Here is a 22,853-nt window from a genome sequence, read left to right on the forward strand (position 1 = left end):
CTAGCGTTGGGTTGCCTTAGCGAGAGAGAGGGGAAAATCCAGGATTTTTTGAAATATTGCTGGCTGCGAGCAGCTTACCCCATGGAAGGGGCAGGGGGTAGGCGCACACAGAGGCCAGTAGTGTGTGCGCGGAGCCGAGTGTAATTAAAGGGTGCTATAGTGCTGGCAGCACTGAGGTCAAGTTTGTCCCGTAGCTGACTCAAGGGGATATTTCAGGAGGTGTGTTAAAGTGACAGAGCTGTGGGGAATGTTCCAGAGAGACTCTGAATCTTCCTTCTCGAAACAGGGACACCTCTTGGGTGACTTCTCGATCAATCGTCCCTCTTATTTATCCGGACGACTTGTTGATTGTTGGTTCACTTTATTTTTAACCGCTTGGTACGCCAGAGAGGAGGGGGGGGAAAAATGTATATCGGGCCATTTCGACGCAGATTCTTTTTAGAAAGCTTATATACGGGAGGGAGGAGGAGGCAGGGACACATGTATTAGGTTCATTTCATTGCTTTAATACAGATCTCGTTGGGAAAAGACGGCGCCATTCTTTTAGCCGTGTTGCATTACCATTAGTTTAGTTTACTATAGTTATTATTGTATCACATACAACCTCAACCTCTAAGGGTGATTCATACTTAGTTGCTCGCCAGTCACATCTATCGGAAATAGTAGATCTACAAGCTCACAACGCACTGTGATGTGAAGCGTTATGAGCTTGTAGATCGGTTATCTTCAGCAGCAACCCGGTATAAATCAGCCACTGGAGTCCTATTGCGGCAGATAGCCAAGACTGAATACGTTATCCAGAGAGAATTCAAATGATATCCCACCCCTCCGCAAATCCACAAAACCACCACAGCCCTGGTTTATTTCCCTAAAGGCCAGTCCACACCAATGCCACTCCTTGCAACGACTTGCACCCATTATCCCCGATGGCAGTTGTTAGGAGTTAGTTGCATTGGTGTGGACTGGCATTGAAACTGTTTTGTAGCAAAGGGGTCGCGACTAGTTGCATTGATGCAGTCTGTACTTGATAATGGGATGGGATCTGTGCATATAGCTGTCCCAGATCACTGAAGGTGGCATACTATTCTGGTTCATGTTCTCATAGCTTTGTTTGACTGGTGAGGCAGATGTAGATGATGTGAACCGGACACTGGTAATATGACGTGACCTTCATACTGTATGTGCTTCGAGCCTTCGACCCATCGGCTGACCAAGTCAATCGCACAAAAGAATTGGAAACAAGTGGAACCAGAAATGTGTCTACTTACTAGTACTACCTTCCGGAAAACTGTGACTGACTGCACTGCGCTGTTGATTTTGACTATAACTATGATGACACGTACCGGTAACTACCTTTTCTTTCTCCACTGACAAACTAAATAAAACGTAGGCTATGATAGCTAAGACTAAATATACTGACAATTTCATCAACAAAAAAAAACTAGACTTTAGATTTTAAAGAGGGACTAGTGGAGAAGAAATCTAGTAGAATTAAAAGAAAAGTCATTGTATGAGTCAGAATCGTCTCCTTTCATCAGCCTCACAAACATTTGGGGGCTCTCTCTCTCTCTGTGTGTGTGTGTGTGTGTGTGTGTGTGTGTGTGTGTGTGTGTAAAGCAAAGGTCCAGTGCATTGTTGCGGTGTCAGGTATTACATGATGTGGTTTCAAACACACAGCTGCAACCACCACGCCTCTTTAACAGGATCCTCCAGGACTTGCCAGATTTTCAAAGTGTTGCAAGTCAGAGATTTTACGTCATGACTTTACAACCTGGGAATGTTATAACGTTTGGGGGGCTGTTGTTTCTTTTACGGCATGTCTCCGCAGGAGGCTATATAGCCGTCTGTAAGAGGGTGGTCTGTGTGTGTCTGCCTGCCTGCCTGCGTGCGTGACTGCTTGGATCTCCAGAGCGAATTGTGCAAACCGCTGGAGCGGTCAGTGGCAGGTTTATTGCGCCACATTGGGCCACAAAAAGAACCTCCACAAATCTTGGGTCTGTGGAGGATCTTTTTGTGTACTTTTCTTTCTTTTCTTTTTTCTTTTACGACGTCACAGATTACAGATGTCTCAGGCTGGCCCACGGTGATTTTGCATTTATTCATTAATTTATTTCAATGTATTATTATTTATCTTTATATATTTTTAATTTGATTCATTCATAAATCAATGAATGAATCAATTAATTAATTAATTAGATTCATAGATTTTATTTTGTGTCACAGGAGCTCTGGTATATATGGATTATTTATGGTTAACCTCTTTGCCCATTTTGGGCATGTCATTACAGATGAGAATTAGACATTTCCAATTAAAAATGTTCGACACCGATGAGTGTGTGAGATTGTAGATCGGCCATAGTTTTATTTCATGTCGAATAGTCTTAAGTCGGTGAAAACGTTCAGGAGGCGGTGAAAAGAAGAGCCTTTCCGTGATTGAAGGTTTTAACGAGCACGTGGGTTTCATCATCACTCAACCTTGTAAACATTGTTTAAGAGTGTGACCATGCTTACCCTGCCTCTCTGGTATTAGAAGCATCCTCACACTGTGTAAGAGTGTGACCATGCTTACCCTGCCTCTCTGGTATTAGAAGCATCCTCACATTGTTTAAGAGTGTGACCATGCTTACCCTGCCTCTCTGGTATTAGAAGCATCCTCACATTGTGTAAGAGTGTGACCATGCTTACCCTGCCTCTCTGGTATTAGAAGCATCCTCACACTGTGTAAGAGTGTGACCATGCCTACCCTGCCTCTCTGGTATTAGAAGCATCCTCACATTGTTTAAGACATGTGACCATGCTTACCCTGCCTCTCTGGTATTAGAAGCATCCTCACACTGTGTAAGAGTGTGACCATGCTTACCCTGCCTCTCTGGTATTAGAAGCATCCTCACATTGTGTAAGAGTGTGACCATGCTTACCCTGCCTCTCTGGTATTAGAAGCATCCTCACATTGTGTAAGAGTGTGACCATGCTTACCCTGCCTCTCTGGTATTAGAAGCATCCTCACACTGTGTAAGAGTGTGACCATGCTTACCCTGCCTCTCTGGTATTAGAAGCATCCTCACATTGTGTAAGAGTGTGACCATGCTTACCCTGCCTCTCTGGTATTAGAAGCATCCTCTGGCATATATTAGTCCAAGCCTCCTTATTCTGGCCGTGTCAGAATCGGACAAAATGGACAATCCTTAGACCAGTGGTTCTCAAAAAGGACCCCACTTTTGAGATCCACTACCATAGACAATAGACTTTCACTGTCAAAATTGCTATAGATTTTACGACAGGGTGGCTCTAGATGAGAATAGCCATCCATGAGAGCTGGGTGGGTGGGTGCGTAGGGTGTGTGCGTGGGTGCGTGCGTGTGTGCGTGCGTGTGTGCCCACAGGTTTCCAGAGATAATCACTGGGCCGATCAGCACCAAACTTGCTATGCACATTCCCACATAGTCCAACGAAGTCTCATCAACATCAATTTTTTTTTTCCTATGTCTTCGCTGTCCAGCTGAAACCAGCTAACTCCATTTTCAGGTCTCTCCTCTCTCTTTGTCTCCACCAGGCCGAAAGGCATGGGGAGAGAGTATGTTTTGCTACATGGTTTCTGGGGGTTTATGTGGTCTAATACATATCAAAAACATAAAAAAGAAAAAAAGGTTGACAATCACCGTTATGTCTTATTAACATTCTGCGACGTTACTGTAACCACTTCTCTTCCAGTGTGCAGACTGTTACTGTAACATTACTGTAACCACTTCTCTTCCAGTGGTGATCATGTGTGCAGACTGTTACTGTTACGTTACTGTAACCACTTCTCTTCCAGTGGTGATCATGTGTGCAGACTGTTACTGTAACGTTACTGTAACCACTTCTCTTCCAGTGGTGATCATGTGTGCAGAAACGGACATCATACGAGAGATCATGCTGGCGGCGCACCGCCGGCGACTCACCAACGGCTCCTATGTGTTCTTCAACATCGAACTCTTCAACTCCTCCTCTTATGGTAAAGACATTCCACTCCATAACAACTGTATTCCTCCTCTTATGGTAAAGACATTCCACTCCATAACAACTGTATTCCTCCTCTTATGGTAAAGACATTCCACTCCATAACAACTGTATTCCTCCTCTTATGGTAAAGACATTCCACTCCATAACAACTGTATTCCTCCTCTTATGGTAAAGACATTCCACTCCATAACAACTGTATTCCTCCTCTTATGGTAAAGACATTCCACTCCATAACAACTGTATACCTCCTCTTATGGTAAAGACATTCCACTCCATAACAACTGTATTCCTCCTCTTATGGTAAAGACATTCCACTCCATAACAACTGTATTCCTCCTCTTATGGTAAAGACATTCCACTCCATAACAACTGTATTCCTCCTCTTATGGTAAAGACATTCCACTCCATAACAACTGTATTCCTCCTCTTATGGTAAAGACATTCCACTCCATAACAACTGTATTCCTCATCTTATGGTAAAGACATTCCACTCCATAACAACTGTTTCATTTATTTATTATTTATATCCACTTAGTTCTTTGCATGGTTAAATCGTTCCAACCTAAGACGACGTTCTCGTAGTAATCATTGGGTGTGGTATTTGTTCAGTAACAGGGGTCTCCCATCGGCTCTACGGTTATTTTTCGTAAACTTAAAAACAATATGTATATACATTTCCAGGTGGTTCACCAATTCCATGCACTCGGTATAGAGAGAACTAATTTATCAGATTAAATTGTTTTAGTGTTCAAGTTCCAATTATGTCTGCTCATTTCTTTGTTTTATCGCTTCCCATTTCAGTGGAGTTCTCTCTCCTGATTGGGTGAAATTGGTGATTTATTTTTCCTCTTTGCTAAAGAGCCAGAGGGACGGATAGAGGGGAACTGATGAGTTCTTGTCAGCAAGCAATGAATATTAGCTAGGAATTGGATTTTGATGCCTAGTATTGATGCTTTCTTTGCACGAGTGCAAAGTTCTACCTCCACGTGGAATGTTTGACCTGTTCTCCTTAGATTGTTATATTCGTTTCCACCTTGAAAAATGTTAATACATTTTCGAAAAATGCAAATAGAGGTTCTACAAGCTTATGTGTCACAAAGTGACGCGTTATGAGCTGGTAGATAAAAGCTTGTAGATCTAAAAATAGAAGGGGGAAAAAAGGTATACATTTATTGATTATATCAGTCATTTCTTTGCATATTCTAAGTTTGTCATATCTGCCCTGCATGTGTTCAATGGCAAAAATGCAATTAAATCCCGCAATTATTTTTGTAGCAATGAATCATCAGGAAAAATATCATGCCGGTGACAACATTGAGTTCTCCTGTTGGTTCGTAGGCAACGGTTCGTGGAAGCGAGGCGACAAGTACGACAACGATGCCAGACAGGCCTACGCCGCTCTCAACACGGTCACGCTGCTCCGGACGGTCAAGCCCGAGTTTCTCAACTTCTCGGCCGAAGTGCAGAAGTCCGTCGAAAGAGCGGGACTCCACGACTGCAACGACTGTGGAAGTGTACGTAAGTTTGGGATACGTGTACGATGCGACCCAGCAGGAAACACCTGGGGAGTGTGTTTGTACAAGAACTTCCACCTCTAGACTGCATCCTCGCAAAGCGATCATGTCTTACTTTCTTTTTGTTCGTGGCGTCTGTGGTGTGCGAGGAGGGAATCGTCCTCGGATTCGGGTTCTCGGAAACGCCCCCCCCCAGCCACTGCGTTAGTTTTACTGAGGTTAGGTTTAGGTATAGTTTACTGAGGTTAGGTTTAGGTATAGTTTACTGAGGTTAGGGTTAGGGTTAAGTTTAGGTATAGTTTTACTGAGGTTAAGGTTAGGGTTAGGGTTAGGTATAGTTTTACTGAGGTTAGGTTTAGGTATAGTTTACTGAGGTTAGGTTTAGGTATAGTTTTACTGAGGTTAGGGTTAGGGTTAAGTTTAGGTATAGTTTTACTGAGGTTAAGGTTAGGGTTAGGGTTAGGTATAGTTTTACTGAGGTTACGGTTAGGGTTAGGTTTAGGTGTAGGCTGTCAATCACAGCGACTGGCCAGTCACAGCGCACCATCTACGTCACTCTGTACTCAACCCGAGGACGGAACCATGCTCGCCTGTGGTGTAGGTCCAAGCATTAAAAAACAAAACACTTCCTGCACATACAAGTCCTGTTTACTTAAGGTGAGTAGTGTAAATAGCCTTTGTCATAGAAAGTGCACTCAACATCTACTTCAATACCCAGGTGCGTGGCAAACGACCGTTAAAAGAAAAGTCTGCACACCACTGTTGTATTACGCTTTCAATGTTTCGATCACCAGATCTTCATCGTCAATTATTTCTTCATCATATCTTTTCTTTAGTATTCCCACGTGGGGTATTCAGTTTTCAGCTTCACCCAGGTGATGGCTCCTCAGATCAGGAGGAACTGCTCGGGGGGAAGCTTTATTGGCATGAGAAAACAGAACTATGTCACATTGTGTCATTATATACATGTTAAACAGAGTATAAAGCTATTTTGAAACAAAACAGCAATCTTTTGCAGTCAATTTGGGACAAAATAGCATCATTTTTTCTCAAGCCTATACTAAAGAAAGCCTCAGAATTAAGATGTGGCTTAAAGGTATAGCAGCTCTGTTTATATGCGGTCTACTTGGTACAGAGAGTAGTCCTTAGGGTGGTTGTATTCCATTAGCTAACCTTTTATCGCAACCGCTCACAAATCTTGCAGCTTCTTGCTGCTGTGTTTGCACATTGTTGTATTTCTCCCAGGTTGTTCATAGGTTGAAACTCACTTTTGGGGGTGTGTAATCTGTGGGAAGTATGTGTCAGACACACAAAACAAGCAGCAAGCCCAGCTAGTGAGTGTCAATCAGAGCACAGCATGTTGTGTTCATGCAGGCAAAGGCTGTCAACATGTTTAGTGGGAAACGTCACAGGCTGCTTGTGTCATCATGCCATCAGGCTAATTGATTTGTCCCAGACACGCCTCGTTTGGTCCCCAAGCCAAGGGACAACAATCCTCTAGCTCAGTGGTTCTCAACACATGGGTCGGCGACTCGGCGCGAAGCGACGCGTTGTGAGCTCATAGATCTGTTATTTTTAGTTTGCGACTTTGCGTCCCTGGAAACGTCAAATTTATCTTTCGGGGGATCTTGAGCTAAAAAGTTTGGGAAACACCGATCTAGCTGGTACGTGGGACAGTGTGAAATGGATGGGTAAAGTGTGAATGGGGGACCTGAGAGGTGGATGTATGGCTTTTGGCTTTGTCGAAATGCTTTGCCTGCCAGCCAGCGCTGGGCAGCCATTAAGCCTTTTGTACCCCTGAGCAGCAGGAGCTGTCATGTTGGGACAAACAGCGGATGACGATTCCACCCTGCAAGGTTAATGGAGCCCAGTGGGGCCGCTGACAGGCACAGTTTGTACACAGGTTTGACTCAACTGAAAGTAGCAGTGCCACGATGTAGAAAATTAGAAGTGTAAGTGTAATTTACAATTTCCCATGAGTAAAATTAGAAAAGTATTACGGCATCGAGATATCGTTGTTGTCAGACAGAAAGCTCTTATCTCCATATTGTCACTTTTTGTGTGTGTGTTTTTTCTCTCCGTAAATCAATGCCCTAGTACTTGATCATACGTACTACAGCATCACACCAAAGCATCAAAAGTAGCAGGTCCTCAAGCTCGGACGGTGGCGCGAATCAACACATTTTGAGCCTGTACAGCATGTCGTTTTTGACATATAAGGTTTCCACCTGACAGAGACCATATATACTCAAAGTACCAACATAAAGGTACGCACCATTATGCAGAATGTCCCATTTATTTCACACCACACCGCGACACGCTCTGAGCTCGTAGATCGGCGTAGACAAATAATATATACTCCGCTATATACAATGTAGTGGAGTAAAATGTGCAATATTGACCTCTGAGTATAAAAAATGGACATACTCAAAGTAAAGTAAAAGTTCCTATGTAGTTTGTGCTTTCCACCGCACACACAGTGGATGACGATTGGACCGTGCAAGGTTAATAGGACCCCAGCGGTGAAGCTGGCGCATTTGAGCAGCTCAATGTTGTGGTAATGTTGGCTATTCAGAAATAGATATTTTTTTTTACACGTTATCTCTTTAATCCTGGCCGCTACTCTCCCTCTGCCAACCTGGGGAGAGCCCTGAAGTGAGCTCCTGGTTCTTTTAATGCATGAGGAGTGAGAAGACCGCTTCTTATCAACCTGACAGGGGAGAGTTTCCCCGTTAGGTATATTCCAACCAGTTCCTTTCCCCTCCATGTGCCTCGGCTGACCAGGGGGAGGCAGTATAGAGACCAGGATTATTGCTTTTCTTTTGTGAGGGTATACCCAAGGGGAGAACATGCAAACTCCACACAAAAAGACCCTTTAGCCAACCGGTATATGGGCACTGATGACGCAGAGGAGAGAACATGCCCACTGCAACATTCCCCAGCAGGAATCGAATCTGGTACCTTCTACCTGTGAGGCCACAGCGCTACCCGCCTGCGCCATCGTGCCCCTGGTATACAGTTTGCTGATTCAATACTGGCTTCTCTCCAGATAAAACACACACACACCTACATTGTGCTGCTGTTGATACCAACTGCATTGGTGACCTTCGAGGGAGGAGAATGGTGGCTTTTGTCCCTTTACCGAAGGTGATACATTTGCTCTCTCTCTCTCTCTCTCTCTTTTACATATTAAATCCCAGTTTATATATAGGCATTTTAGCTCATTTTAGCTACCGTGGACGCCATCTTCAAAACGATGCCTTTCTGGTTGTCCGTTGTTCCTCAAATCTTAGTATGTTATTTAGCACACCCAATAGTAACAGAATCCATTGAATAGAACGTGCACAGTGAACGTGCACAATGACAGTCAACGGACCAGCGCGTTCACCAGTTTGGCCCTGCATCGCTGCCATACCAAATGCGGCCACTATGTCCATTTCGCCTCAGGGTTTCCTCCGGTTGCCGTCTCTATTCATATATATACTCGCATGGCAGAGGGCCCCGCATTGCTAAAGACCCCCAGGGCAAAAAAGCCACGTCTCCATATTTGTGAGAGGCCCAGATCTCTGCATGGAACCATCAGTAGCACCCTGCTGGAGGATCTCAGGCACATTGAAAAGTTCATTGAAAGTTAAAAGATCACAGATATAGCAGCAGGAGGCTGATCATCGAGGGCTTTAAAAACAAGCATGTACATTTTACCACTTTACCACCCCAGTATCTATCTTCACTTTACCACCCCAGTATCTATCTTCTGGGGTTAGCTAAAAATCACACCCCTGGTGAAGTGACATACGTTGTCATGTACTGCCCTAAACAAACATTAAAGGCCATAGACTTGGCTGGCAAAACATTACATCTTAACTACTCTAAACAAACATGAAAGTCCATAGACGTGGTTGGCAAACATTACAATTCATAACTACTCTAAACAAACATTAAAGTCCATAGACTTGGCTGGCAACAGGGAATTTATAATTAGGCTCTAAACAAATATTAAAAGTCCATAGACTTGGCTGGCAACAGGGAATTTATAATTAGGCTGTAACGCCCCTTTAGGAATAGCTGATAAGTCGGTAATGTTTTGCTGAAGTGATTTGGTGCAGACGGGGGGGAAACGATACAGAGCTAAGCTAACTCGAGTTAACTCATTCTGGGCGGGAACCCCTTTTGGGGTTAGCACTATGCTATGCTTTAGCTATTGAAAAATAGCAGATCTACAAGCTCATAGCGCGCCACAGAGTGGCGCGCGACGAGCTTGTAGGTCTGCTATTTTTGAAAAATCGAAGAACGACTGACATGGAAACGTGGCTTTTTCAGAAAATTGTCATGATGTAGAAGACATTTTTTAGAATCTGATCTCAGGTCAAAATGCTACTAAGCAACCCGCATTCGCTTGTTTTTGCCTCTAGCAGGACACCCCCCCGTTTTTTGGAACTTGGGTTTAGCTCCTCCCCTTCCTTAGTCCACTGCCTCCCAGGTGCATCTGTGTTTATTGAGATGAGACGAGTTACTAAGTGGTTAAATATTAACATGCAGTCCCAACCAGTAGATGGGTGTGTTGCGTTACAGCACTGTTATTACTGTAGATGCACGCAGAGCACACGGCAGTGCAGCAGGACAGTACAGAACATGCGTCATCTACAAACACGCCAGGTGTTGTTGAAATGATTGCTCCCCTGGAACGATAGCGTGAAGCCGCATGAATAGATACAACTTTTGCAATTAGATTTACAATTAGCATTGTATTATAATTGAGCATTTACAGCTTGTTATTTATCATGTGACACAGTCGATATTCCATAAACAAGGCCAGGCGCTTTGGTTTTCCCAGCACCAACTTTTATAGTACACCCTTAGTTGACCTGTACTTGGTCCCCTCTTTTCCCTCACAATGCATTGCGACGCAACTTGTAGATCTGCCATTTCTGCTGAATGTTTTCGCGGAATGTTTGCCTATTATCGCATGCCCAGACTCTAGCTTATACTGTCTGTCAAGCATAGTTCATCAAGAGCTTCAGCATTTATGCGGCTTGGATTAACCATTGATTTAAACATGCTTGTTAACAGAGGACTACAGGTAGTACAGTCAAAGGTTATGCTAAAAGGATAACTACCCCACGGGGTCCATTGTACTCAATTCATCAGTAATACAACATACAATACAATATGCAAATTCCATATTGGAATAAATCTAAAAGTTGAATCCTATAAGGTATATTTTACAGTGAAAACGGAGGGATTTACAGTGAAACGGGAGGGGTGGGGGATGGAAAAGCTCCTCATAAAAAGAGATTTTGAGTGAAAAGGTCTCCTTTAGCCCATGTCGACTTTACACAATGTACCCACTCACTTACAGTAGGCCCCCTGTATACTTGTCATTAACTTGTAGATCTGCTGTTCTCGGCAAATGTTCAGCCCAGAATAGGGACGCCGGAGTTAATGTGATGTTGTAGTCAAACACTAGAAGCTTTGAATAGCACCCTCCCCGTCCCACGGCCTCTGGCGTGTGGCATCAACAAGCGAGTCGAGTTGTGGCTTGAAAGAAAAATAGCCTCCGGAGACAAAATTAATTGGCTGTAATTAGGCTTGTTAAGCGAAACATTATGATTCTTGTCGGGTTGTGTATGGTACATGAACCACACCTGGGAGCCTTCTGACTTAAACAGTAAACGTAAACAGTTCTGGGAGAAAATAGCACCAGGATATAGCAGGCCTTTTTTTTGGTGTAAAAATTGTCCTGACTCTGTATCTATCTACGTATTGTGATTTTTGTTTCCTTTTAGTTTTTTGTCTTTTAACCACTGGACAAAAGAAGTTTCCGAAAGGAAATAGAAAGAACTTTAAAATTGAAGTCGACTGAATGCGCCATGTTTTGGGCAGACAACACAAAAGTCACCTCCCATGGTACAACCCAAATCCACTGCTCTATGTGAATAGTGTTAAGGTCCGGCTCTCAGACCATACCAAAGAAGGGAAACAAGCATGGGATAAATGCAAAAAAAATAATTTATTAAATAGAATAATTAAGTTTAAAGTCGAATGAACACATGTTTCCAACACAAACTTGGCAGGGAAACTAAACTGCCACCACAAACTGAGAACTGATAGTCAAACAAACAATATGCCCTATGCTCGGGTGTGGCCCAGGTGGAAGAGAAAGAACCACAGGCAATGTGGCTCTTTTATAGTGATTGGAGGCACTGGCCAGCTGCCTCCAATCCTTGCTTGCCACCACTCTCCAACCAGGTCCCATCACACTGAAAGACAGACTATAGTATTAGTAAAGCACACACACAAACCCTGACACTAGCTTGTGGCTATACTGTTGTCCCCCACAGAGCTGTCGCCCTTATCCACCACGCTGCTGTGGGGGGGTGGGGTGGGGTGGTGGGGACAAGGCCAAGGCCACACAGAATCTCCGTGGGTTGGGAGACGCTCGTCCGCCCCGGTGACAGACGAAGAGATATCAGCACAGATCTCGCATAATTGCACACATACAGTACACGCATCGCATGTAATGAGCCTCATTTATTTCCACCCGTGTGTGGGGACGGGGACGGGGGGGGGGACGGGACACAAAGCGCTTATAGAGCGTTCCCTTTTCAGACAGGACATTTTAATGGCCAGACTTGAAAACTTGTGGCCACAGCGTGGAGGTGTGTGTGTGTGTGTGTGTGTGTGTGTGTGTGTGTGTGTGTGTGTGTGTGTGTGTGTGTGTGTGTGTGTGTGTGCGTGTGCGTGTGTGTGTGTGCGTGCGCAGAAAATCCTCTCTTTTGTCCGGTGGTCCCGCGGTGAGAGGCGGGCAGCGCATAACTCCCAGCAGAGAAGCATTCAAGCTGTCCACTTTGTGCTAGCCAGTAACCACAGTGACCAGTGGCAGGTCCAAACACACTGACCATGACGTAGTGATAGTGGCTGATAGAATGTGCCACCAGCACGGCTCGCTCATTTTTTTTTACACATTATGAATGTGCACATTGTGAAGCTTTCACATGACGTGTCGTACATTGAAATGTGAAAGTATAGTTGAAGAAGATGCGGTATACGCTTGTTTAATGTTGTCAGACCCTCAAGAAGCCGAGGGGAAAGGCTGTCAATGATCTATTATATCACACCTCTTGGCATTTTAGTTTGTTTCACATATTTGTTACATCTGTCGAGGTGCCAACTTGCGCCTTGCAACTCTGTGTGGGGGGGACACAGCCAGGGACGGACCCAGCCACACACATAGCTGTCTATAGGAGTGGTTGCACCACTCAAAAAAAGGAAAAAATAATAGAGAAAAAATGGAAAAAACTGTTGAAAAAGGAATCAAGTGGATCTCTGGCTCCACATAGAAACGAATCAAGTGGATCTCTGGCTCCACATTGAAACGAATCAAGTGGATCTCTGGCTCCACATAGAAACGAATCAAGTGGATCTCTGGCTCCACATAGAAACGAATCAAGTGGATATCTGGCTCCACATAGAAACGAATGAAGTGGATATCTGGCTCCACATAGAAACGAATCAAGTGGATATCTGGCTCCACATAGAAACGAATGAAGTGGATCTCTGGCTCCACATAGAAACGAATCAAGTGGATCACTGGCTCCACATAGAAACGAATCAAGTGGATCTCTGGCTCCACATAGAAATGAATCAAGTGGATATCTGGCTCCACATAGAAACGAATGAAGTGGATCACTGGCTCCACATAGAAACGAATCAAGTGGATCACTGGCTCCACATAGAAACGAATCAAGTGGATCTCTGGCTCCACATAGAAATGAATCAAGTGGATATCTGGCTCCACATAGAAACGAATGAAGTGGATCACTGGCTCCACATAGAAATGAATCAAGTGGATATCTGGCTCCACATAGAAACGAATCAAGTGGATCTCTGGCTCCACATAGAAATGAATCAAGTGGATATCTGGCTCCACATAGAAACGAATCAAGTGGATCTCTGGCTCCACATAGAAACGAATGAAGTGGATCTCTGGCTCCACATAGAAACAAATCAAGTGGATCTCTGGCTCCACATAGAAACGAATGAAGTGGATCTCTGGCTCCACATAGAAACGAATCAAGTGGATCTCTGGCTCCACATAGAAATGAATCAAGTGGATCTCTGGCTCCACATTGAAACTAATGAAGTGGATCACTGGCTCCACATTGAAACTAATGAAGTGGATCACTGGCTCCACATTGAAACGAATGAAGTGGATCTCTGGCTCCACATAGAAACGAATCAAGTGGATCTCTGGCTCCACATAGAAACTAATGAAGTGGATCACTGGCTCCACATTGAAACGAATGAAGTGGATCTCTGGCTCCACATAGAAATGAATCAAGTGGATCTCTGGCTCCACATAGAAACTAATGAAGTGGATCTCTGGCTCCACATAGAAACGAATCAAGTGGATCTCTGGCTCCACATAGAAACTAATGAAGTGGATCTCTGGCTCCACATTGAAACTAATGAAGTGGATCTCTGGCTCCACATAGAAACGAATCAAGTGGATCTCTGGCTCCACATAGAAACTAATGAAGTGGATCTCTGGCTCCACATTGAAACTAATGAAGTGGATCTCTGGCTCCACATAGAAACTAATGAAGTGGATCTCTGGCTCCACATTGAAACTAATGAAGTGGATCTCTGGCTCCACATTGAAACTAATGAAGTGGATCACTGGCTCCACATTGAAACGAATGAAGTGGATCTCTGGCTCCACATAGAAACAAATCAAGTGGATCTCTGGCTCCACATAGAAACGAATGAAGTGGATCACTGGCTCCACATAGAAACGAATGAAGTGGATCACTGGCTCCACATTGAAACGAATGAAGTGGATCTCTGGCTCCACATAGACACGGTGTGGCTCTCAGATTTCAGCCAGTGACGTCAGTCGCCTATATCTGATGACGTATGACTCCAAATGTTGTTTGAGATCAGAGCACCACTGGCCTCCATTATGTGAAATAAAAGCATTGTGAAAATGAGCCCCCAAACCGGAATTACCCCAAATAATTCCCAGGGATCAACGGCATCATCATTTTAGGGCCTATCCAATAACATCATAACATTTTAGTCAGTGTCGTATAATGTCTGATTTATACTTCGGCTATTTTCGGAGCATGACACGGAGCAGCCAAGCATTAACCCATTTTAGGTTGGGAACCCCTTTTGGTGTTAGCATTACGTTGTGCTTTAGCTATTGAGAAATAGCAGATCTACAAGCTCATAGCGTGCCACTCGGTGGCGCGCTATGAGGATAATAATGAAACTGTCAGGATGTAATAGACATTTTTTTAATCTGATCTCAGGTCAGAATGGGTTAAAATTACCTGTCTTATAGTTCTACTGGCTCTGCTTGCGCACATGGCCTACTTATGAAGTGAGTGGTGGTCTATCGTCTTTTTTTGGCAATATGTTAGAGGGCCGTGAGAATCCCTCAGGAACTGAAGCTCACACTCATTCGTCAAAAGACCTTTAGATCTCCCGATGAGTCAATCGTTATGATTTGCGCAATCCCCTTTTTGGTCATTCTTTTGTCAAAGAAATCGCATTTCATGCAAATGGAGTCTGACTCTGGTTACGGGACTACAGCGTCTTGACAGACAACCTCTTGTATGATTATGTATGACGATAAGAGCGCCCCTCACTTCACACAAGTGTGATTTTTTCTTCTTCTTTTGGGGCTTGGCCCTGTCTTATATAGCTGAATATCTCCCCCCCCCCCCTTTTGGCTAATTTGACCTGTAATTGGTGTAGCAGTGTCAGTGAAGATGGCTGTGATTGTTCTACTTTTGTAGGGGCACACATGCACGCTCGCCTCGCACACAGACCAACACTTTTCTAGAAGTCTGACCGACCTCTTCGACGCCTCGCTGTAAAAAATTAATAAGATTATCTGCCATAAATCCGGGTTACGGTTGTAAGTGCAGGGTGGGGTGGGGGTGAGTGTGTGCAAGCAGTAGCATATTTCCATATATTGTATTATATCATAGCATGTTTCCTATTAACAGTGGTGGTCAAAGTACTTGAGTCAAAGTATAGATACTGCTGGTCAAATATTACTGAACCACAAAGTTACTCTGTCAAATTGGTAATGGAGTGGAGTAGAAAGCAATAATCTTCCAACTAATTAATAAGTAGTAATAGCACAGATACTCAGAAAGTTTACTTACAGTAATTAGTACAGTACTTAAGTAAATGTACTTTGTTACTGTCCACCACTGCCTATAAAACACAAAAATGTGAAATATGTCACCAAAAAGGATGGTCAGCGCAGTGCATTCTGTAAAAAAGTCTCCATTATAATATTGGTCCTGCGTGTGGATATTTTTGGAACACTGCAATCACTTTATTTAAACGATTTAAGCATTTGTTTGGAGCAGTGGAATGTCTATTCACAGAATGTGTTGCCAGTACAGTGAAAGCAAACATTTTTAACATGTGAAACCACAGGCAGTTTGCAGTATCAGCATATCTCCTTCCCAGACTTATCTCCGTGTCAGCCATGCGCTATTCTCGGCCTGTCCTCAACCATACACATTCTTAGTCGACTATTAATCATAGCAATTTGTAGACCAATCGATACGATGTAAGTATGATGGAGGGTCTTCTTGTCGGTATCGGCCAGGAGCAAGGGTGTCTATCCCATTCACATTTCAATGCAACAGGCACATTTTGGAAAGAAATTGGACCTTCCTTCCGGCACAGGTCTTACCATTTATACCAATTAAGGCTCTGTTCCATTTAGTGTAGCTCAGTATTTCTCAAACGTTTTTTTTTTTAATGTCAAGGACCCCTATAACGCTGAGTGTACAAATGGAATGAGGCCATTTGTAGCTACACTTTACACACCCGTAAGGGGACATTTCGAACCCCCTCAAGGAACCCTGAGGGGTCCCCGGACCCCACTTTGAGACCCACTGGTGTCGCCGAGTGTTTCCAGTGAGCCAACGTGTACAGCACCAGCACACTGACTCTGTTTGACTAGAAAGCTTTCATCAGTATCATTGGATCCTATTAGGATTTTAACGATTCCGGTACCTAGGTTCCAAATGGACCCTTGCAGGTCCGTGTAACTCTCTAGAGTTATGGTGGTCCTTGAAATTAAAAAGTTTGAGAACCACTGGTATTGTAATTGTCTAGTGGCCATTAAGCCCACATACCAGCTCTGACAGTGTGATAAATCCAATGGAACCGATTCCTGGTTGCTCAATGTCGCCCCCCCCCCCCCCCCCCCCAGTGTCTCTTTACTCTTTGCTCTCGTCCAATTGAAGATGTGTCTCGTGTTCCAGATCAACATGTTTGTGGAGGGTTTCCATGACGCTCTGCTGCTGTACGCCATCGCTCTGCACGAGGCCATGAAGAACGGATACAGCAAGAAGGACGGAGCCGAGATCACCTCACGCATGTGGAACAGAACGTTTGAGGGTAAAACTCACTGGACAGTATATGGCCGTCACGCTTTCCTTTTGGACTCCAGTCCCTTAACGATTCCCTCTTACAGCCCAAACAGCACCAATGATTCACCAATGCAACTACTTGCAACCATCATCCCCGGTGGCAGTTGCAAGGAGTTGCATTGGTGCGTTGACCTGAAAGGACCACTTTTCAACCAATCTTCATATAACTGGTCCTCACTAATGTTCATGATAAAATACCACCTTTTTTGTACTGCTCGGTCTGTGTCTCATCATGGGAGGGCTGTGGGCAGTTCAGAAACACGTCCACATCGATGTGGCATCATCGATGGGGAACCCAAGCTAATAGAAACCGCAGGCTTTCTATTCCTGAAAAGTTGCGATGCGGTAATGGAAGCCATTGTTCTCACGGTAATAAAAATCTATATATATTTTTTTGTAAATCTTGTTTGAACTGCCCACAGCCCTCCTATGAGACACAGACTGAGTAGAAAAACAATAGTGGTATTTTATCATGAACATTAGTGAGGACCAATTATATGAAGATACGTTGAAAAGTGCTGAAGTGGTCCTTTAAAACTGTTTTGTTGCAAAGAGTTGCTTTGGTGCAGTCGGGGCTTTAAGGTTTCCGACTCCTAATCGGTTACCTTTAACTATATATATAGTTAAAGGTAACAAAGGTCAAGTTTAATAAGTATTTACGGTTCAATTGGTTCAATTAATCCCAAAATATGAATAGGGGGGAAAAAACATGCAAACAAAAAAAACATTAATTTACACAGCACTCGTGATAGTGCTGAAGTCTTTGAAAAGGTTTAATCTGTAAAATGTGTAGTGGGGGTCCCTGCTTCATCTCTCTCTCAGCTAGGGGGTCCTCTGCCTGAAATAAAGAACCCTTAGCTAAATGATATTTAGCAAAGCACAGCAGGTCACAGATATGAAACATGTCGGTCCAGGGTGGGGGGGCTGGTGCTGACGCATATGGGGCACGGGGAGCACAGGCTCCATGCTGCCAGCTCTCTACATGAAATAACAATGTTCCATTCCGCAGGAATTGTCAAGAACAGGCTTGTGTTTTCTTGTAAAAAGAAATAATATTTTAAAAATGTCAGGAATTTTTGGAACATAGATACTGGGGGATGTAATTACAGTTCTTGGGCCCCGAGCCAACAAAAGCCCAAATGTGGATGAGATTTCCCTTTTGATTGGCTGAAGCCTCTCTCTCTCTCTCTCTCTCTCTCTCTCTCAGGGATAGCGGGTCCCGTTTCCATGGACCTGAACGGGGACAGAGAGGGAGATTTCTCGGTGATGGCGATGACCAATCCTGAAGCGGGCACATATGAGGTCAGAACCAACTGCCGTCAATTTAGCCTGAAGAAATGACTCCAATGTTCAGAATATTATGGGAGGTTGACTGTTATTGCTTAAACATTTATAATTTTGTGGGACATATTTATGCTATAGTTGTTTATAATGTTGTTCCACAGCCCCTCGTGGATTGAAAAGACGTTGGGAGAATGAGTTGTTGGGCCAAACGGGATCATAGTAGTTTTATACACCCGATTGCTTTTCGTTTTAGGTGGTGGCCAATTATTTCGGCGTCAACGGAAGCTTCCAGGTGCTGGGCTTCAACACGGACTGTTTCACTCTGAGGGGAAAACACAAAACTCACACGGAGATCCCCGACAAATCATGTAAATTAAACCTTTCTGCTTTTCAATACGACATACCATGCAGGTTCCACCTATAGAACCTTGTATGTCCAAAACTGTTACATTAAGGAAATGGAATAATAATAATATATAACCTGTGTTCCAATGGACCCGACGTAGTTATTATTTAGTCACAAGCTCTTGTTAATACGTTTGCAATTGGTTCAAGAGTAAGACACACTTAACCATTCAGAAATGGCAATGCGATGCGTTGTGTGAGCTTTAAGATCGGCTATTATTTTTGATACTACCTATTATACTGTACTATATTGATCATTATATTATAAGAGGTTTATTAATAAATGCCCCTCATTTTCCAAGCAGGTGGACTCGGGGTATCAGCTGTGACTGGCATCATAGTTGGTGCCTTGATGGGGACGGCGCTGCTTATGGCGTTTTACTTCTTCAGGTAAAAAGTGCCTCTTTTCTTAAAACTGCTTTTAATATCCAGTGGGGATATGTTTTAAATAATCTCAGATTCTGGTCAGACTGAATAATACATAGTACATTTGCATAATAATACATCAAATCTATTTGATTGATTGATTGATTGATTGATTGATTGATTAAAAAAAGAATCACTGTAATTAATGGATTTATTATTTCTATTTTGTTTAGAAATCTTTTGAATTAGTTTTTTTATTTTTATGAAAATACTAGATTTATTGTGGGGTATACATATATTGTTTTTGAAAATATTTTGTATTATAATAATTGAAAACACAATGTTGGAAACAAAAAATAAATAAAGGGGATATTTACTTGCGATCCATAAATATTGTCTGCCGTATGACCGTATTTGGATCCCGCTGGTTTGGGAAACAGTGCTCTTGACACAGTTTATTAATGTCTCCTCATTCCTTCCTGCAGGAAGAATTACAGGATAACCATCGAGCGCCGCACGCAACGGGAAGAGTGTGACATCGGGAAGCACCGTCAGCTCAGAGAGGACTCCATCAGATCGAACTTCTCGGCAGCGTAGAGCCCTTATCGTAGGAGTCGCCCGTGAAACATTCCCGTTTTTAGGGAAGCATGAATTGAAATGTGACCAACCAAAGACTTTGCAAAAAGGCTGTTTTAAAGGAGTCATTCTATTTAAATGAAGAGCTAGTTGTTTTATATTCTTTTAAATGTCTTTTTTTTTTTTTTTACTTTCATAAACTCAGGAACGTTTTGTCACAGTCACAAGGACCACTCACTTGCATTTCCTCTGTACAGAAATTACCGTAATGTATGTAGTAGTGTGACCTGCTCTACCGAATCATTTGGACAAAAATAAGATTGTATGTTAAAGGAGCACTTCGCCCATTATCTTCATATAATTGGTCCTCACTCACTACGTTTATAAGATGGCACCATTTCTGGCACCATTTCACCAATGATGACATTGGTAGTCATCGGGTTTGTGAACTGCATCCATAGCCCACAAATGAGACACAGAGGCCCCGTTTTTCCACCAAACAAGTGTTTCCACTGGAAATTAATTGTTTCAGAACCCTAAAAGTCGGTTCGGAACTGGAACCAACAACTGGCCGCTGGTTCCCGTCATGAAAGCACCAAGGTTCCAAGAATCTAGAACGGACCATTTCTACTAGAACCAAAGTTATTTTGGTGGAAAAGGTGCCAGAGTGAGTAGACAGAAAAGTGCCATTTTATAATGACCATTGGGGAGGACCAATTTGAAAAGGGGTGAAGTGCTCCATTCATTCTTGATTTCCAGCTGTGTTTGGGGTTTGCAGAACTTATTGTAAATATTACTGCCAATGGTGGAGAGCCGTTAGCTAATTCTCCAATAAGTGTAATAACAATATTCTTGTGTGATTTGGTCGTTTAAATATTAATCGCTGTCATGCACAGTAAAATCTCAGGATTTCGCTGTGTGTATAGTACCATCATACTATGGGAAATAGCAGATCTACAAGCTCGCCATGCAAACTTGTAGACCTACTATTTTTGACATAAATCAGGCTAAAGGCTTATCGATAGGACACGTATCAAGGCTCACACCGTCACTATTCTGTGGCGTAGTTCCGCAGAAACTGCCGATCTACAAGCTCACAAAAACTAAGAATATAGGGGTTATGTCGCATGCTTTTCATAGGATTAATGAAGAATCAAGTGCTTGCAATGCCACCTCAATTGTTGAACGTGAGCAGCTCCAAGGTTAACTTGAAGCGCAAAGTCTGTGTGGAAAATAGAGTCGTGACTCGCGGGGGCGATACTATAGTTCTCAGGGCGCTAAATTCATCTTGCGCTGGGTAGAAGATAAGGCCCCATTTCAACTGCAGATGCAGCACATGCTTGTGGGTCAGCTATGTTCAGTGCTCCAAAGTACGAATCTTTCAGAATGTGCGTGTGCTCTTCATTGTCCTTAGGAAACCCTAACCCTATGCCAGCAAAAAGGTCTGTTTCCTGCTGTCATAAGCCCTGACAGAAATTAATACATTATAAAAGGACATTCCCCTTATATGTATTTGCACTCCTTGATGTTGTTTAATTAAACATTTCATAGGGACCCTAACTGCTTAATGATTTAAGATCAAACATGTTTGAAATGGCATAGATACATGACACCACTGCATTTATCTATTACAAATTCAATTCAAAGATGATTAAAAGGGATGTAAGTGATTGCTTTTTGTGTAAAACATTTTTGTTTGTTTGTTTGGTTGGTTGGTTTTGTTTTGTTAAAGCTGTATATTGTGATAGTAATCATTGCTAGAGTGGTTGTTCAGTAACAGGGGTCTCCCCCATCTCCCCAGCTGTTTAGTGAACAGAGATAACATTTTTCAGTTGGGATACCAATTGTATCCAATCAGGAGAGATCATTCATCAAATTGTTTGTGTCATCATTTTCAATTCCACTTGTGTATCCTGTATCCGGTAACATTAGCATCCCAACTTGAAAATGTATTTTCTGTTTACTAAAAAGAGGTGGAAAGGTGCGGAGACTCCTGTTACTGAACAAACACAAATAGAGTTATTTAACATGTATTTTAATTAATACAACAAATATCACTTACAGACCCTTTAAACAGTCTTTGCTGGAATCATGTTCTTAGCTTGAAGAAAGTGTGAAGAATTCCACTAGTTTACCTTTATAAAGAAAGTTGATAAAAAAAAGAATATGCAATATGCAAAGTCACGCTTCTGTATTGCACAAATTAGTTTTTGTTTGTTTTTCATGTAGAAAGCCTAGTCAAAATAAACCAGAAGTATGCTGAGTTCCATGATAACAGTTTTAACAGTATAATAGCCTTAAAAACTTGTTAAGTGTAAATTAGAGTTATATTTATGTATTTTAGTACAACAATGGAAACTGAGAGTCACTTATTTTGTACATATTTAATTAAGGACACTTCAAATGTTAGAATTTATTATGAAATACTGTATTGTCTCTTTGTTGCATTTTGGCCTCCTAACAAATCATGTTTTGCAGATACTGGGCATCAAGTATATTTTAAAATATAGTATTACAGTATCCCCCACACTGTGCTCACTTGTACATTATGCAGTTCAAAGCTTATGTCCTTATTCCTATTTTTGTGAATTTCAAAGTGTATGGTAAAGACGTCTATTGAACTATTTTCAGTGCTATGTCATCTTTTGAATGAATAACATTCATCTGTTGCTTGAGATGTGCTAGAAAAATAATCGGGTAGAAAATAATTAGAAAAATATTTAACAATGAATGTACAAATGTAAACAAATTGGTCCATTTGGTTAGCTACTGTTGATATTTGTGGTTAAAACTAGGGTTGTTACTACTAGCGAAGTGTATTAACTAGCTAAAGGTAGATGCAAGTGTTTGTTGATAAAACAGGTAAAGTGTGTTAAAGAATAAATACCGTACATCTAATCAAATGTGGATCTGTAGCCTATAATGCATAATAAATTGGGGATCCTTCAAATTAAAGGGTTGAGAATCATTGTTCTAAATCAAAGAATTGCAATTCAAGTACAGTTGTATCTCAATTCCGTTTCTCTTAGAATTCTTTCAGATACACATACAGGTATGGCCGTGGCCAATTCTGCCATTCCTTCGCGGGGTGAAAACAACACAGCTGATTGATTGACATTTGTATTAACAGTTTGTAGAATAAGCAAAGTTTGAGGAAAGCAAATTAAGTTCAATACAAGGTTTGCTAAGAGGATAAACCCAGAAAATCACTAAGAATGGTTTACATTGAGGTCCTCTATTTT

At 42.5% G+C, this 22,853-nt stretch overlaps 1 protein-coding gene across 2 annotated transcripts in view; it reads left to right on the top strand.

Annotated features, from left to right (window-relative positions):
• npr3 (natriuretic peptide receptor 3) overlaps positions 1-22,526 on the top strand; it is a 32,524-nt gene extending 9,998 nt beyond the window's left edge. Inside the window, exons 2-8 of one of the 2 annotated variants that reach the window (XM_080765948.1) lie at positions 3,871-3,993; positions 5,340-5,515; positions 16,813-16,948; positions 18,188-18,282; positions 18,518-18,632; positions 18,972-19,059; positions 19,521-22,526. In XM_080765948.1, the coding sequence (XP_080622074.1) occupies positions 3,871-3,993; positions 5,340-5,515; positions 16,813-16,948; positions 18,188-18,282; positions 18,518-18,632; positions 18,972-19,059; positions 19,521-19,632 (845 nt within the window). In that variant the 3' untranslated portion in view covers positions 19,633-22,526. The remainder of the gene's footprint in view (positions 1-3,870; positions 3,994-5,339; positions 5,516-16,812; positions 16,949-18,187; positions 18,283-18,517; positions 18,633-18,971; positions 19,060-19,520) is intronic. The other variant, XM_080765949.1, reaches the window with a different exon arrangement.
• Positions 22,527-22,853: the final 327 nt, after the last annotated feature.

Source organism: Protomyctophum bolini (assembly GCF_963924005.1).
Source record: "Protomyctophum bolini genome assembly, chromosome: 6".
Classification (NCBI taxonomy): domain Eukaryota; kingdom Metazoa; phylum Chordata; class Actinopteri; order Myctophiformes; family Myctophidae; genus Protomyctophum; species Protomyctophum bolini.